The sequence below is a fragment of the Macrobrachium nipponense genome, chromosome 20, assembly GCF_015104395.2.
Source record: "Macrobrachium nipponense isolate FS-2020 chromosome 20, ASM1510439v2, whole genome shotgun sequence".
Classification (NCBI taxonomy): Eukaryota; Metazoa; Arthropoda; class Malacostraca; order Decapoda; family Palaemonidae; genus Macrobrachium; species Macrobrachium nipponense.
In genome coordinates, this window is record NC_061089.1 from 24,359,650 (window position 1) to 24,373,345 (window position 13,696).

The 13,696-nt window shown below is 42.9% G+C and overlaps 1 protein-coding gene across 12 annotated transcripts in view; it reads right to left on the minus strand.

The window, feature by feature from the left end:
* LOC135223587 (protein sickie-like) overlaps positions 1–13,696 on the minus strand; it is a 244,161-nt gene that overhangs the window by 4,545 nt on the left and 225,920 nt on the right. For 9 of the 12 annotated variants that reach the window (XM_064262181.1, XM_064262191.1, XM_064262163.1 and 6 more), the window contains 2 exons: positions 12,941–13,140; positions 12,646–12,791 (listed from right to left, as the gene is read on the minus strand). In XM_064262181.1, the coding sequence (XP_064118251.1) occupies positions 12,646–12,791; positions 12,941–13,140 (346 nt within the window). The remainder of the gene's footprint in view (positions 1–12,645; positions 12,792–12,940; positions 13,141–13,696) is intronic. The other 3 variants (XM_064262173.1, XM_064262142.1, XM_064262232.1) reach the window with 1 other exon arrangement.

A 13,696-nucleotide genomic window follows, 5' to 3' on the forward strand; every position in this document is an offset into this window, starting at 1 on the left:
TTCCCGATGGTGTGACGGTAACTGAAAATCGCTGATAACCGGAGAGCAGAGCATATCAGCCCCAAAAATCCAATAATTGTTGCTGCTAAAAAAGTGCCATAAACCCAAATTGCTGATAACTAGGGACTGCCTGTACTAATTATGTGTGTACATTTGTATAATGTTCTCTGTATCACTGATAGTTATTAATTGGTGTTATTGTTCTTTCAGAATGAATGTGATAAGTAAATAAGGTAAAAAGAGGTCCCTTGATATTAATGCTTAGCCCTTCACTGGTCGCATAGCCTTGTTGAGTTTTCCTTCGGGAGGTTTGAAGACGTGTGGTCTTAATTCTTAATTTTTCATTAGGTGAATTTCCCTTATAATGCAACCAAGCTCAAAGTAATTTATATTATGTTCAGCATGTCTCACCTGGAATACATTGCAATCTTTTTCTTTGGTGCCCCCTATACTTTTTTCTCATCACAAAATCAGTTTGTTCATACGCAGAACAAACCTTCAGTCTTAACTAGTATAGGATAATTTTCTAGTGCCAGCTGGAAACTGGTTAAAACAATCAAAGATTGTAATGCAAGGAATCTGTGGCATCTGGCAACTTATGCTTATATGAGGTTGAGACTGGTCAATGACCACACTTGGAAACCTGTGACACACTAGTCTGCCTTCAACCGCTGTGGAGTGTGGATGCTCGCGTTTGTGCTCCTCCTTCCCAAACCTGTTTCTTTGCCAAGCCCATGATTTTTATGTGCTTTTTAGTATGTGCCTGCTGTGTGTTGTTATGGAATCAGCCAAGAAGTCTAGGATCCATCAATGCATGTGTCCAGGACCCCACGGTTTTCCCTGTTCAAGGTTTTAGCTTTTTCTTTTACTGACCCTCATTACACTTCTAGTAGGTGCTGTTCCAACTTTTGTAATATCACTAACCCTTGCCCAGAATGTCGTTCCTGGTCTGTGTCACAGTGGAAGAGTTTTACAAGAAGAGGGAATCCTGTAGGATGGCTACTTGTCCTTCTTGGGAAGATTTCATGCCTCCCGAAGTGGACAATGCGGCTTCCCCTTCTTCCAGAGTTTTTCCTTCTGTTTCATCATCCATTGACACCCTGTCACCTTCCTTTTCTTCCACTGATTTGCCTATTGGCAGTTACGCAGGGTGATTTTGTGTATAACGTTGCCCCCTCTCTCGCAAAAGGTGATCTCCCTCCTGGGAGAGAGGAGGCTACTCCATCTTCCCCTTTTGTTTCAGATACGGATGGCGGCTGTGTGGGCATCCCTAGGCCTGCAGGGTACCCCCTCCTTGAAGGCCTATTGTCGCATTTCATGGCTGCTCATGTTCCCACTCCGGCTTCCCCAGTGGTCCCCTCCCCTCCTGGTCTCCAGTACTTTGGCTCGCATGTGCTGCTGTCTAGCAGGACACCATCAACAACTATGACAAATCCTGGGTTGCCCTTTATCTTGTTGTCAGTGAAGCCATCTACTCGGGCTGCCATTCCGAATGCTATGACATCACTCCCATCACAGTCGATTGTCAACCCATCAGAGGCGTTCTGTCAAGCGATGGTTGATACGCTAGACTCTGCGTTTAGCAAGAGGTATGCCAGAGTTTCTAGCAAGAAATGATCTGGCCCAGGCCAAGGGCTCCTTCCCCTTCTCCTACTCCTCCCCCTCATTCTTGAATCAGGTGTTGGAGGACCATTTCCCAATAGTGGTGAGTGTAACATCAAGCCCTCCATCTTCAAGGCTACCTAAATGGAACATTGGTAAAGCTGATTGGGCAGTATTCCAGGAGCACAGCTCAATAGATGACTCTGCTGATGACTATCCCTGTGTAGATGATGCTCTTGACTTTTTGAATACAATAATGTTCTCGGCTGGTCTTCAATCTATACCTACGACTTCGGGGATATTTATCTGCCGGCCAGTTCCCTGGTGGACTTGTAAATGCCAGGAAACTCACAGAACTATGAGATCTGCTTTCACCAGATACCGCAGACAAAAATGTGAGTATTGCCGTGTAGAATTTCGAAAAGCAAGAGCTCATTTTCGCATGGAAATAAAAAAAAAAGCACGAAAAGAATCTTGGACGATATTCATATCTTCACTAAATTCGAAAACTCCTATGACTCTAGTTTGGAAGAGAGTTAGAAAAATAGCAGGCAAGTTCACTCCTTGTCAACCTCCAGTTATCAAGATCAATGGTTGCGAGGTAGCAGACCCCCACTTAGTAGCAAATGAGTTTGCTAATCATTTTGCTAATGTTGCGAAGAAAAATTATGATAGACCCTATTCAGCTCAAAGAAAGATAATGGAACAGGTCAAAATTGATTTTAATACCTTAAGACATGAGCAATACAATGCTCCTTTTACTATTAGAGAATCTGAATCAGCCTTGAATAAATGTAATGAATTAGCTCCTGGACTGGATGATATAACATATTCAATGATTAAGCATACCCCTGAAAATACCAGACTTTTCATATTCAGCCTAATTAATAGAATTTACCGAGAACATATCTTTCCCAAGCTTTGGGAGAAGTTAAAATTACTCCCATTTGTGAAACCTGGAAAAGAACCATTCAAGACAGAAAATTATCGTCCTATTGCATTGACATCTTGTTTGTGTAAGATCATGGAAAAAATGGTGAACACACGATTGATGTGGTACTTGGAAAGAGGTAAAAACCTCTTGCCTGCTCAGTGTGGTTTTCAGAGTATGCACTCCACAACTGATGTATTGGTACGAATGGAATCTTCAGTATGTGAAGCTTTTTGATCTAGAGAAGGCTTATGATACAACATGGAGATATGGCCATTTTGAGGGTCCTTTATGAATGTAACCTGAGAGGCAATTTGCCCCTCTTTATTAAGGCTTTTTTAAAAAATAGGCTATTTCAGGTTCAGGTTGGAGCAACATTGTCAGATGTGTTCAGTCAAGAAGAAGGAGTACCACAAGGAAGTGTTTTAAGTGTAACCTCGTTCGCCTTGGTAATCAATGGGGTTTCTAAAATAATTCCCCCAGATATAACATATACCCTTTTTGTTGATGACCTATCGATCTCCTTTGCAGCATCAAGGATGGCAGTGGCTGAATGCCGTCTTCAGCTCTGCATTGATAATATAGAAAAGTGGGCTGAGGTTAATGGTTTTAGATTTTCTGCCTGTAAAACTGTAATTATGCACTTTTGTCTGTTCATTCATAGGCAGAGAATTCCATGTGTTGGTGAAACAAGGTTTCTTGGCTTGATTTTTGATAGCAAGCTGACCTGGATTCCACATCTGAAATATATTAAGGCAAAATGCTTGAAAGCAATGAATTTGCTGAAAGTCGTGTCTCACACTTTGTGGGATGCAGACTGAACTCAGATGTTGAGATTATATAAAGCCTTGGTCTTTTCAAAATTAAGTTATGGGTGTGAGGTGTACACTTCAGCGAAGCCAAATAGCCTTAAAATGCTCAACTCAATTCATCATGGAGAAATACGGTTGTGTACTGGAGCATTTAAATCATCTCCCACTGAGAGCATGCTTGTAGATGCTGATGAGGTGCCACTGGATCTTCAGTTTAAGCGACTGCTGGTTCGGAGCTGGTATAGATTCCAGAGGCTACCTAAGTCTTTAACCAGCATTTGTATGAGAAATGAAAGGCATTGGCAGTTTTATGAAAGTCACCCCAAGCAACCTCATCCATTTGCTTTTAGAGTAAATTTTATTGTCCGTGAATTAAATATGCATCGAGATTTTACCAGCAAAATATTCAGTTAGTCCCCCCTGGAACTTTCCAGAGATAAAATTTTTTTAACGCTTTAAACCCTCTGATTTTAGATATATGTATTGGAATGGCTGCTTTTACTAAAAAGAAGAGGGAAAGAAATAAAGTTCTGCTGGGTTCCTTCCCATGTTGGGGTGGCTGGGAATGAGAAAGCTGACCAACTTGCAAAGTCTGCGGTCAGCTCCCCAAAACTTACAAGATGCCTAGTAGGTCAGAGTTAAAAAATGTTAGCAGTCCCAGTGGGAGGATATTTTGACTAATCAAAAAATGCACAGTATCACGTCATCAGTGACTCCTTGGTCATATCTGAATATGCCAAGGAGACAAGAAACGATGTTGTGCAGATTGAGGATTAGACATACAAGACTCACACATAGGTTCTTGATGTCTCGTGAAAATCCTCCGTTTTGCGAGAACTGTACTGTGCCCTTGACTGTGAAATATTTGCTGACTGAATGTCCCAGATTTGGGAATTTGAGACATAGGTTCCTGTCTTGGGGTCGTGACAGAGTAGGTAATTTTATCCTAGCTACAATTCTTGGAAAGGATTGTAATATAGAGCAGTTATGATTGTAATATAGAGCAGTTATATATATATATATATGAGGGAGGCAGGCTGCCTCAACCAAATTTAAATTATACATAGATTGTCTATGTAAGAACTTATATATATATATAGATTGTCTATGTATATATATATGAACAAAATTTTGATATATTTATAGATATTTTTATATGAAATTTATCAAATTTAATTTTTTCTATTTAATTTATTTCAGTGTCAATTGCCCAGATGTTGTGACGCCAGATATAATACACAATCAATCAGATGTTGGAGGATTCAGGACTTTGTGGCTGCTGCTTCTGAGTGAAAGGGGTTTTTTCCCATCTACCCAGCACGGATTGGTCTCCCCACTTCACGTACATGGACGTGTTCCAGTTCATGATGATATTTCCTCTCATCAGAGTTCTCCCATGCCAGATCTGGGGGACAGGAAGAGTCAAGAGTTTCTGTCTTCTTCTCGGAGATTACTGATCTCATTCGCGAGAAGTTATTGATCTCATTCGTGAGTTCAATAATCTTGCGGGAAGAACACAGACTCCATCTTTTATGACCCCTACGGCGGGCATAGAGGCCTCGGTCGGCTCAAGACGGTGCCAGTGTCGTTTGGGTTGTGCTCAGTCAATTTTACAGCATGTTAATGCTTTGGTCTCAGGACAGGACGGCTCCTTGTGTTCGATTAGGTTGCTGAAGCTTCTCCCCCCTCCGCTTGTGTGGCATAGGAAGTGCTATATGAGGAATGTGGTTCAGCTGATTTCTTGTCAAGTTAATTCGGACACGATCCGCTTAACTCTAGATTAGGTGAGGGCTAAGAGTCCTTCCTTGACCTTTCAAGAGGTCTCGACTTTAAAGTCAACTAATACTACTACTTTCCAGACTGTGTTGTGGCTGGACTTTTCGTCGTCTGTTGTGGCCAAGATAACATCATGTCTCAGTGCTAATTTGTGGGCCAACCTGCTCCAGATTAGGAAGGATGCAGCCCTGTTGAAGGTGACAAGTTCAGTAGATCCTGAGCTCTTGTCTTCTCTTCGAAATGGGGACCGCCTGGAATTGCAACTTCTCTTTCCTAGGATGCAGCTAGAAGATGCATAGACTGACGGTGAGCTGATATCAATGGCAGGCTTGTTCAGCAAGGAAGTCTACCAAGCAGTCAGCATCTATTAGGACTCCTCAACCTACTGCTCTGTCAAAGTCAAAGCAGCAGCAGCATCCCTTTTGGCCTCGCTCCTCCAAGACAGTAAGGGTGCTAGGGGGAGAGGCAGAGCAGATCGTTGACAAAGAGGGTTCCACTCCCTACCCAATGCCATGGGTGGAGGAATGCCTGGTGGGCCATTGGGCCAAATTGCAATGCCAAGGAGTGGAGAAGTGGGTAGTAAATGTCCTTTGGGTGGAGTATCTACTACCTTTCAACTTTCCTCCCCCTCTCCCTGATTTTCCCCTCCTCAAGCTGCCTTAAGCTTAAGGTTCTCCAAAGCATTTAGTTCTCTGGGCGGAAGTGTCGAAGATGTTGGAACAGGGCGCAGTGGATGAAGTTTATCATCCTTCACCAGGGTTCTACAGTCACATCTTTCTGGTGCCAAAGGCTATGGGCGATTGGAGACCAATGATAGACCTTTCCACACTGAACCACTTTGTCAGAAAGACTTTCAGGATGGAAATGTCGCGGATGGTTTTGGTGGCAGTAAGGCTTCATGCTATTGATAGATTTGAAGGATGCTTACTTGCAAATCCCACTTCACCCATCGTCCAAGAGATTCCTTCATTTCAGCCTTTGCTTTGGTTTGATTACAGCCCCTGAAGTGTTCACCTATGCTCAGGGGATTCACCTGATGATTGGCTGGTCTTGGCAAGTTCCAGGGAGAAGTTGGTTTGGGACAGGGACTATCTTCTCCAGTTTTGTTGGGTCCTAGCCATTGTAGTAAACCTGGAGAAGTCCAATCTGCTTCTCAGCCAGAGGATTCTTGATAAATCGGTATGGTAATAGATACGGCAGTGTCGAGGTTTTTCCATCTGACCAGAGCTTGCAGAAGTTTAGGACAGTGGCTTGGTCCTTCCTTGCTCTGATTAAGCAACCAGTTCTCCAGTGGCAAGTTCTGAGCATTTTGTCATCCCTTTAGAAGCTGGTCCCTCACGGCTGCCTCCACATTCGTTCCTTGTAGTGGAGGCTGAGGAGTTCTGGTTCTTGGCAGGAGATTCCCCTCAGCAGCAAATACCCTTGTTGAAAGAGCGAAGATGAGACCTATGGTGGTGGTTGGATGACCAGAACCTTACAGTAGAAGTGCCTCTACACGCACCCCTTCTAGATCTCGGGTGCTTCCACCAAAGGTTGGGGCGCTCATCTCGAAGAGCTGTCTGGGGTGTATGGAGTGCAGAGGACAAACTGCTTCACATCAACGTGTTGGAGTTGAAAACAGCTTTCCTGGGTCTAAAGGAGTTTCATGAGAGGATAGAAGGTTGTTCAGTTGTTCTGATGTTGGACACCTGGGGGTGGCTGGTGTCTCACCAGCTTCACTCGTTGACAATGGAGAGGCACCAGTGGGCAATCGATAACTCAGTGGAGCTCATGGCCAGATACATTCCAGGCAGAAGTAATGTAGAGGCCGACAAACTTAAGTTGTTGGAGTCAAGTCCTGGGTACAGAGTGGTCTCTGCATCAGGACATAGCGGAAAAGCTGCTTCACCTGTGGGGAAGACCCATGATAGACCTCTTCACCACTTGCTTCAACAGGAAGCTGGAGGTATACTTCTTGGTGATCCTGGATCCTTTCACCTTGGCAGAGAACACTCTTCAGCACCCTTGGGACAATCTCGAGGTGTACACTTAACTCCATTCTTTCTGATCTGTTAGGTCTTGAACATTTGAGTAATGAGTTCCAGGAATCTCAGGATGACATCAGTGGCACCTTTGTGGCCCCAAGCAGAGTGGTTCCCAGACCTGTCTCATCTGTCAGCAGTTCCAAGAGAAATTCCCCCTTGGTACAACCTTCTTTGCCAACCACAAAGTGGAAAGGTTCCACCAGTCGGTAGGGTGCCTATCTCTTCACAGCTGGAGACTGTCAAGTATCTCTTCCGAGCAGGAGGCTTTTCTCGCAAGCGGCAGGAAATGTTCGGCTACCTCGAGAGGTCTTCTTCGCAATTTTTCTTCAGGAATTTACCAAGGCAAGGGGGTCATCTACTGTGAATGGTGCCATCGACGGGGTTTCTCTCCACTTGGAACAGCAAACTGCTGTTCAGGGAATAGCTGAATTTTGTATCTTTTTCAAAGCATGAATGGTCTATCCGTTTCTGCTGTCAAAGTCCTGAAAGGCATGAACATCTCTTCATCCTAATCCCGACGTTGTTGTTGAATTTTGAGCAATCCTGTTCACCAAGAGAACTCAATTCTCCGATGTGGAATCTTACTCTGGTCTTGAGCCGCTGTGTTGCTCGTCAGACAGGGATATGACTCTAAAGACAGTGTTCCTGTTGGCCTTGGCTTCCTGGAAGAGAATTGGACAGCTTCATGGCCTGAGTTATGATGTTAGACACACCAGGGGTTGGGGGTCTGTGGCCTTTGAATTTGTCCCTGAATTTGTGGCTAAGACTCAAAATCCCTTGGTGCTTGATGGCAGATTTGCCTCGTTTTCAATTCCGTTCCTGAATGAGTTCGTGGACAGCAACCTGCAGGAGTTTTGCTTTGTCCTCAGAGCTCTATCTTGTCATCTAAGGTCTAGGTGTCTTAGACTTTTTGTTAGCACGGGCCAAACCAAGAAAGAAATGTCCAAGAATACCATTTCATTCTGGCTTCATGAGGTGATTAAATAGGCACACATACTCCTCACCTTCAAGTTCTGTCATAGATAATGTGCATGCATAGGTGCATGACATCAGAGGAATGGGTTCCTCTCTGGCTTTTAAGATCTTGTCTGTTCGTAGGATTTTCACTGCTGGTTCCTGGCTTTGGCAAACCACTTTCACTTCCTTTTACCTGAAGGTTGTTGCCCACAGGTCCTTGGACACTTTTTCCTTGAGTCCTGTGGTGGCTGCCCATCAAGTTGTGTAGCTCATCCAGTGCCCCTGGCAGGACAGTTTGTATCTTAAGATGATTGTGTGGAAGAGAGAGCGAGTTTGCTTGCCTCCTTTCTATTTCTTGCCTTTCTTCCTATGGGCAGGTTGAAGAATAGACACGTCATATGCTGGAAGCGGTCTGATACTGGTGAGTGCATTGGCCATACTGCATTGGTTTTTTGGTTTGTATTCCATACAATGAACAAATCTGCTTCTCAGTAGCATTTACAACTCTAACAAGGGAATTTGTTGAGCACAAACTGCTCTCACTTCATGAGCCTCAACTTTCATTGTGTCCAATTTATCTTCTTGGATTTTAGCATGAGCTGAAATCGCATCTCTAGGAAAAAAGATAATGCATTCTTGGAGTGTGGACAAGACAGATTCCTGACTGAGCACCACAGGAAATCTAAAGAGCCCCTAACCTTTTCTGTTCTTTCAAGGTAATATCTCAAGGCCCTGACTGGACGTAACTACCTTTCCTCTTCCTCAGGCCGAGGACATCCGTCAAATTCTTGATGGTGAACGAGCGTGGCCATGGATTAGATGGGTCCTCATTTTTAGACAGAAATCCCAGAGAGAAGGAACATACCGCATCTTGTGAAATTCCGGTCCTGAAATCCATTTCAGTACAGTGTCTAAATTCAAAGAAATGGCATCTTACCTCGCTTGTTTCTTGACATCAGATTTAAATAGGGTCACTTAAATCTTGATTTGATACCAAATCTAGTCGTCCTCTGATTAAAAACTGATCTAAGCATAGCTCTATAGCCTTGATCGTAGACAAACTTACTGGACTTCCTCAAGTAGAGAAGGAAGTCAGCTATGAGGACACTTTTTGTCTGTTACACCACTCTCTGAAGGTAGACCACTTAGTTTGGCATAATTCATTAGATGAAGGTTGTCTGCATTGTTTGATAGCCTTTGCAATTGCTTTAGAAAACCATTTAAATCTAACAAGGTGCTCGACAGTCTGTGCCTTGTCAGAGCCAGAGCATACAATCCTAAATGGAACTTCTGAAAGTGAGGTTGTCGAGAAGACACTGTTTTTGAGGTAATAAGTCTGGGGAAGTCGGCTAATAGTTGCATCAAGTGTGGGAACCACAATTTCCCAGGCCAAAAGGGGGCCACTAGAGTCATTGTTATGTTCTGGTGAGCATCTAACTTGTTTATGACTTCCCTGATCATACTGAAGGAAGGAAAGGTGTAGACGTCCAAACAGTCTTGCAGCATCGCATCCGTCCTGCAGGCAAAATGGTCCAGGACATGCGAACAGAATCTTGGGAATCTATGGTTTTTTGAAGTCACAAATAGGTCAACAGAAGGTCAACCCCCATAGCCTCCAAAGGTCCTCACATACTCTTGCAGGAAGGGGTATTTCTTGTCCAGTGAGGCAAATAGCAAAGCTGACCTCTGTGTTGTGGTCATGCTTTTAGGACAAAGGAACACCACAAATCCCTCTTCCTCAGAATACATAACGAGAAGAGACATGCTAACTCCACCGATCTGTCTCTAATGGCCTTGTCTACACATGACAAGACCCTCAAGTCTGCTGCAATGTCTTTTGCAATCGCCGAGCCATCTTCCACCTTCGCAATCGCTGGGCCATCTTCCTCCTTCCTCACTAATGCCCCGATTGTCCAATCTAAGAAGATATACACTTCTAACACTTTGAATATACTCCTAGTAAGGTGATCCATTTCCGAGGACAAAACTTTAGCTGATGAAAAGGCAGAACGCCTAGCAGTCAATGAGACCCAAAAAGTCCCCCTGGGAGGAGCAACATACTCCCAATGAAGGAGCTTCCCCGGTGTCATAGAAACGGTAATGCTTCTTTATTAGCTTGCCAGGATGGAAAGCATAAGCTTAGCCCATCTCTCTCTTCGAAGCTAATCAGGAGACCATGTTTCTCGAAACCTTCTTTGCTGACAAAGAGAGAACCAACATGGGTAAGGCCAAACTGTCTGAGGTGGGTTTCCTCATTAGGAAAGTCAACGCTTGGGGATACTGGAGCCGCAGGAAAGAAAAAAATCCAGAAATTTGTTGAGAAAATATCCCGACAACCCAGTGTATGAAGACAAAGGAATTGTATTCTGTTCTCCCTCTTCCTCATCTGAAGAGATAGGTGATAAAGCCGTGTCTTCCGTTTGGGAAGGTGCTGGACTCTTCGAGACATGATGTCATCCAACTGTCATTTAAGAGGAGCGAGCAAAGGGTCGGGAGACGAAGAATATGACCGAGAGCGAGGTGAAACCACTCTTGACTCAGCTGTTGGGGAAGATGGGTGCATCACAACTGGGACCAATTGTTCAGCCGAATGAGAGCGCCACACCAAATAAGGAATTCGAATTACGTCCAGGAGTCCGAGGTAATTCCAAGATAGGTCTGGCTTTTGAGACCGACGAACTCCCCCTGAAGAATCCGTCTTACGTTTAGCAGATACATACTGCCGATCCAGGCTGTCCCAAGCAGACTGAGGATGAGGAGCTGATGAGCAGGAGGCGATCGCATAACTACATGAAGGTTGCGGACTGAAAATGTCCTCTTAAAAGGAGGAGACTTATCGACATCCTTGAATTGCTTCTTGAGGGGATGCAACACATCTTGAAAGCGCTCACAATGACTCTTGCTGTGAGTCGAACTGTCCGACTCTGACAACCAAAAGAGATGCCTTTCCAGCAGTGCTCTGTCGAAAACTGGGGATTACCAGCAGGTTCGACTGAGGGAGCCACTGTCCGGGGACAAACCACTGGCCTCCCTTCGACCTATGGTATGTCTTCTCCCCCCAGAGCAGGGGAGTGGGACAGTGACCTTCGTCTATGAGCACCAGTGGGGTTGGACAGCCACCTTCTCTACACAATCACTATGCACTCTACTAGCACTTTGATTGCCTTTTTCCATTAAGGCTTTAACAGAAGCACCGCACTAATTTGATTGCCTATTTCCATTAAGGCTTTAACAGAAGCACCGCACTAATTTGCCTTTTTCCATTAAGGCTTTATAACAAAAGCACTGCACTAATTTGATTGCCTTTTTCCATTAAGATTTTAACAGAAGCATCAAGTTCCATCATCGCACTCGCTAAGAATTCAAACTTCTTATTGAATTTTGACTCGAGGCTAGCAATGGCGTTGGGATTGGGAGCAAGCAAACGTGGAATAGGAGTTAGTGATACAGGAGCAGGAGGAGAAATTATTGGGGAATTACAGGCAACACAGTCATGTTATCTAATACCAATTTAGCAGCTTGAACATTTATCTAAACTAGCTGTACTTTCTGCCATAGCAACTGCTTTCCTCTTTTTGTCCATATCCATCTTGTCCTGATGGGACCTAAATATCTTCCATTTCTTGGCGTCCCATTCACAACATTCAGCACATGTATCTTGCACTCATCTGGTATGTGGATCATAGCAAGATCTAGCTAATCTGGTCTAGTTGTGCTAGAATTTGACATATTGGAAAGAATGCACTAATGCAAAACAAAACAGAGTAGTACTTCACTGAGAAATCCAAACTCAACACAATACGTTGAAAAAGCTGCCTAAAACCACCGGATGTACACCACGAGCTGGCAGAAAACAAATTGAAGCTCTCTGCCAAGTTGTTACCTATATATATGCCCCCGGTAGTGGGTGGAGCATTCCAACTACACCGTAACTGGAACTAGCACTATTGTGAATTTTCAATTGTTAGGCTGCCGTAGGTAGGAAACTCTTAGCTATATAAATATTGGGCAAGTTTATACAAAACCTACAGCACCATGCAAAGTATGCTGGAAGTAGTTCTTTGATTTGGATTAAAGATTAATAAAATTATTTATATAAAGCATCAGTGACAAACAAATTTAACACTATGTCCCAGTATAATGAGGGAAATTAGTACATATGTTCTGTGCTACATTGTCGATGGTAATAAAAGTTTTTTGCAGCATTCCATTGGTCTCAAATGCATTGCGATTTGCCTTTTTGTTTTTAATTTCTTCCTATTAATCTTTTCTGACTACTGCCAGACTGTTTCAACAAAACTTTGACTCAATTCTTATCATTCATTCAAGGCTAAATTCCTTTGGGTAAAACACCGACTCACTGGTCTCATAAAATAACTAAACAATGAAGATAATTTTGCCAAGATGGTCTCTAGATTCAAACAAGATCCAGTTAACTTACACAGGATCTGCTGTTACTGAAAAATGAGTCGTCTTTAATAGAGGAAAAATTTATTTTCACTTATATTAGACCATGGTACAGTAATATTAATTTAAACCTTACCTCCCACGTTGCTCTCTTTCCATAAAGCTGAAGGCCTTCTCGAACTGCCTCAACCAGGTATGGCACAAGTGAGTAATTCCACAAGTCAGTGAACCACACCTGAGATCCTTCTAAAGACCCTGGACATGAAAGGAACAGTCGAGGACCTGTAGAATATACAAATATGGTATTATTATTAAGAGATTATACAAAAACTAGGAAGCTAGAAATTTGTATGTCTTAAAATAACACATCTTAACAATTAACAATGTGCTTACATTCAGTATAATTAAAGGATAATTGTTTTATTCCTCACCAATTGTAACATCAGAAGATGAATGCGTCTCTAGGAACTTGTTGATATGACTCCAGCACCTTGGAAGCCAATCTAATACTTGCTGAAGTTTGGGTAGCCGGGATCCAGCTTCAACTTCAACTTGTGTAAGCTTTCTTCGAGCCACACGACCAACTAATCCTTTCACTGGTTCCATGTGATTGGCCATAAGAACCCATCTGCTGGTCATACAAATTAGCAGAATTAGTAAAGATACCTCTTTCAATGACGGTACACACACTTCATGCGAGTTTCCTATTTTATGTGCAGTGATAAAAGTAAATATTAAAATACCCATTTTCAATAATGCCCATCTAGAATATATAAAATTATAATCACTGATATGTTACTCAAAAAGATAGCATTGAAGTATGTAACATAGTAGTAATCTAATAATTTATAAAAAGGCAATTACAGTACGATTTTATTTATGCTAGCTAAGCTACAGCACTATGTGGAAAAGCAGAATGCTACACGCCTAAGAGGTGTTGATAGGAGAAAACACACCAGGATGGGAAAAAAGTAAACAAGAATAAACTTTATCAGAAAATTAGACAAATGAAGCAATGCACAGAGTTTGAAGTTCCAAGAATTCAATCTAATTAGGTATTTCAATACATATTCTGATTTTACCTGGAACAAAACTAGAAATTTGAATGATGTTGAACATCACAGAATGCAAGGATTTTAGAATAACCTACAGTTGAGATACTGGTCAAAGCTCAAGTACTACAGGAT